This window comes from Aquarana catesbeiana, linkage group LG13 (assembly GCF_042186555.1).
Source record: "Aquarana catesbeiana isolate 2022-GZ linkage group LG13, ASM4218655v1, whole genome shotgun sequence".
Lineage (NCBI taxonomy): Eukaryota > Metazoa > Chordata > Amphibia > Anura > Ranidae > Aquarana > Aquarana catesbeiana.
In genome coordinates, this window is record NC_133336.1 from 169,725,588 (window position 1) to 169,730,171 (window position 4,584).

The 4,584-nt window shown below is 37.0% G+C and overlaps 1 protein-coding gene across 1 annotated transcript; it reads left to right on the top strand.

Moving 5' to 3' along the window:
- The first annotated feature begins 3,382 nt into the window (after positions 1-3,382).
- On the top strand, positions 3,383-4,327 carry LOC141116602 (olfactory receptor 12D1-like). Its single transcript, XM_073608993.1, has one exon. It carries the CDS (start codon positions 3,383-3,385, stop codon positions 4,325-4,327), a length of 945 nt encoding a protein of 314 aa, XP_073465094.1.
- Positions 4,328-4,584: the final 257 nt, after the last annotated feature.

Consider the following 4,584-nt stretch of genomic DNA (forward strand, 5'->3'; position numbering starts at 1 on the left):
CCACCCCCTTATTTTTTTAAATATTAATTTCAGGATTATGTTCGGAGTGATAGATCCTAGTCCCCATTTGCTTCCATATTATCGGATACAGATATGCAATAAAACCTAGTAATAGTCTGAATGGGCCTTTATTTTTCTGTACTTGCAGAAAAGATACTGAAGCTGAAAAAGGAAAGGTTTTTCACCCACTGCATCTTTCAACTCTGGTAAGCTGCAATGTAATAATCATTTGTTTTGGGGGTTTAATATACTTTATTAATTTAAGAAATTACTACACAGCTGTGTTAAATTCTGCCTGACATTCAGCTTCATCAATTGAAATGAACAGCAGGAACATATCATGTGCTTATGTAGGCTTCATTGCTTTCACCATATGTATTAACCACTTCAATACAGGGCACTTTTACCCTCTTCCTGCCCAGGACAATATTTAGCTTTCACTGCTGTCGCACTTTGAATGACAAGTGTGCCGTCATGCAACTCTGCACCCAAACTAAATTTTTATAATTTTGTTCACACAACTAGAACTTACTTGTATTTGTGGTATTTAACCACTTAAGGACCAGGCTTATTTTTCAAACTTGTTGTTTACAAATTAATATCAGTTTGTTTTGCTAGAAAATTACTTAGAACCTCCAAACATTATATATATATATTTTTTTTTTCAGGCACCCTAGAGAATAAAATGGCGGTCATTGCAATACTTTAATTAAGAAATAAAACAGTAAAGTTAGCCCAATTTTTTTTATATTGTGAAAGATAATGTTATGTCGAGTAAATTGATACCCGACATGTCATGCTTCAAAATTACGACCACTCGTGAAATGGCGACAAACTTTGACCCTTAAAAATCTCCATAGGTGACGTTTAAAAATGTCTACAGGTTACCAGTTTTGAGTTATAGAGCCACATAAATGTGCATTTGCTTCTGCACGTGAGCTTGGTGGGACGGGGCGCTTAAATTTTTTTCTTTTTTTTCCTATTTATTTTACTTTTTATTTTTACACTGTCCTAAAATAAAATTTTGGGACACTTTTATTCCTATTACAAGGAATCTAAACATCCCTTGTAATAGAAAAAAAAGCATGACAGGACCTCTTTAATGTGAGATCTGAGATCTGGGGGATCTCAGATCTCACATTTACACTTAAATGCAATAAAAAACATTTCTTAAAAAAAAAAAAAATAATAATAATTTCCCGTAAGACCATAGTGCGAAAGTGATGTTTGACGTCGCTTCCGTCATCCAATGTTATGGAGCAGAGTGGGGGTCATCTTTCCCTCACTTGGCTCCATGTTACTGAGGGGATAGGATAGGATTTGGCGGCACAGTGGTGTAGTGGTTAGCACTCTCACCTAGCAGTAAAAAGGGTCGCTGGTTTGAATCCCAACTACGACACTTCCTGCCTGGAGTTTGCATGTTCTCCCTGTGCCTGCGTGGGTTTCCTCCGGGTACTTTGGTTTCCTCCCACACTCCAAAGACATGCTGGTAGCTTGATTGGCTTCAGTCCAAAATTGGCCCTAGTGTATGAATGTGGGTTGGGGACCTTGGATTGTGGGTTCCTTGAGGGTAGGGACCAATGTGAGTGTGCGATGTATGTGTAAATTGATGGTGCTATATGGGTACCTTAAATAAATAATAATATGCAATGTACAGGGATAGGGATAATTGTAGACATGCACACTCACTCAGGTTGAACTGGATGGACTGGTGTCTTTATTCAACCTTACTAACTATGTAACTATGGATCTTCTCCACCGCTAACGGCAGCTCTGGTAAATGGTGGAGTTGAACAGAGTGCAGCAGAAGGGGGTGATATCTGAAAATGGACCGCCCGCCATTGAAGAAAATACCAGGGTTATGGCAGCAACCCTGGTATTCTACGTCAAAGTACCGACATACAATAACAGTGGTTTGCGGGAAGTTGTTAAAGACAGAAAATTTTGAAAAAAATATGTTTTTCTTTTTTTCTGTTATAAAATTTTCCAAATAAACAATTGTTTTTCATAAATTTAGCCCAAAATATATTCTGTTACTTTCTTTGGTGAAAGTAACCCAAATCAGTGTATGTTATTTAGTCTGTACTGACAGATGTAATTTCTTGAGGCCCAAAAATGCCAGGACAGAAATTCCACTCCAAATCACCCCTTTTTGAAAAGTAGACAGTTCAAGGTATTTAGTAAGAGGCATGGTGGGGTTTTTGAATTTGTAATTTTTTCTCATAATTAAAGAGGTTAAAAAAGAAATGTCCACAATTTTTTTTTACATACTGTCACTGGTGCAGTAGAGCATCATCATATGTGCCGGTGATCAGGGACACTGACTGCTGACAGTACGATAAAAAAATGTTATAGTTTTTTTTTTCATTACATTGTTTTCCTTTTTTTTACGATTTTTTTTTAACACACTGTTACCATAGCAATATAATGTTACCATAGTAACATTGTACTACTCTGGAGAAGTGATCAGGATTTTTTTTTTTTTTTTACACATTATGTTTGCCTATTACAGTTTATTTCATTTTTAAAAGGAAGCATTTTACTAAATGAAACTGATTCATTCAGTTTGTTTTGATGTGATTAGCTGTGATTGGTCAAAACTAATCACATGGTACAGATGGGCTGTGATTGGCCTTGTCTGTAATTGGTCATGGCGGTCACATGGTACCAGCAGTGATCCGGTACACTGATCAGTCATCGTCTGCACGGCCGCCTGATAGGCGCCTCATATAATGTCCAGTCAGGATGGGAAAGCCACCGCCCAACTCTCATCCTGCTATAGGCCAGGAGGGAAGGTGTTAAAGTAATAGCGTGCATCAAGCCAAATTATCATGAACTAAACCCAAATGCAATGAACATACCGTATGTTAATTTGTATTCATATATTTCTGTTCATAAATGTAAAAGTTGTAGTAAGACTTATACTGGTAATTAGGAATGTGTACTTTGGTAGCATTCACCTTTCAACAGGATAATAATTTTTTTTTTTTTTTTTCAGTTCATATACCTGACCACACAGAAACAAACATATTTGGGAAACCGAAGTCATATGCACAATCTATTTTCCATGTTGGGAATTTCTTTACAGTCTCCCACTGTAACTTAGGAACATTTCTGTCCACATGATGGGTGAATAATGCTCCTTATTTAGATAATGTACAAGAAAAGAAGAATTATCCAGTTATCAAATCATGAGCCCACAAACCTAAATGCTTACTGTATGACAATGATTCAAGCTTTGGAGATGGCACACTTTCTCCACAGTATCTAAAAAGCTAATTATATGTGCAGGTAGTAAGGACAGTTTTAAAGACTTTTATTGCGTAATCGCTCAGCGAAACATTTTTGTGCAAATGTCCTAGCTCCTCCTAAAGATTGTCGAATGGATAGGTTAAATCACACTGCTATAGCAGAATTCATCCTTCTAGGTCTTACCGATGTCCCGGAGCTTCAGATTTTACTCTTTTTTACATTCCTTCTCTTTTATCTGTTCAACATATTAGGGAATGCCAGCATTTTTGCCCTTATTATTCTTGATCACTCCCTTCACAAACCAATGTACTTTTTTCTTGCCAACCTTGCTTTCCTGGACTTCTTCTATTCTACCACTACTGTCCCTAAAATGCTCTCGGGCTTACTCATTGGAGACAAAAGAATATCCATAATTGGTTGTAATGCCCAGCTACATTTCTACCATTTCTTGGGAAGTACTGAGGCTCTCCTTCTCACTTCCATGTCATATGACAGGTATGTTGCCATTTGTAACCCTCTTCAATATCATCTCATCATGGCAAGAACTGCTTGTATTCAGTTGGCCATAAGTTGCTGGCTCATTGGGTTCTTCTACTCATTATCACAAACAATTATAACATTTAGGCTGCCTTACTGTAACATAAAGCAGGTCCGCCATTTTTATTGTGATATTAAACCGGTTCTAAAACTGGCTTGTGCAGATACACATTTGGATGAACTCATCACATCAATTATATTTGCACTTGTCGCTGTGAGTACCTTCACACTTATCATTATTTCCTATATGTTTATTGGAAGACATGTCCTGAACATCCGGTCTTCTCGTGATAGAAGAAAAGTTTTTTCTACTTGCACTTCACACCTCACTGTTGTATTTTTGTACATCGGAACTGCACTGATGACGTATCTGGGGCCAAGCACTGACAACTCTCTAGAACAAGACAGAATGAGTGCTATTCTGGTTACTGTTATTACACCAGCTTTGAATCCTCTTATATATACCTTGAGGAATGCAGAGGTAAATCAGTCAATTAAGAAGATTTTTTTCAGAAATCAGAATTTCAGATTGCATTGAAAATCAACAATGTTGTATCTGTCTGTTAGTATGTTAAAATGATTAATTACTGTAAGGTCCAACTCCACAGAGTGCTAAGCATTTGTAAACTGTAGCTGGGGTCTGTAATGATTTTAATCATTGATATGATTATTATGAATATTTAAAGCAGGGGTATAGCTACAATTCATGAGACACCACTGCAAAAGTTTTATGGGGTCCCCATGCAATATTTCTTCTGGCAGTGTCAATTGGAAAACTTTCCCATTGGAGTAAAA

Bases quoted from the DNA above. Each gene is read 5' to 3' on its own strand.
- LOC141116602 (XM_073608993.1), top strand. From the start codon at position 3,383: ATGGATAGGTTAAATCACACTGCTATAGCAGAATTCATCCTTCTAGGT.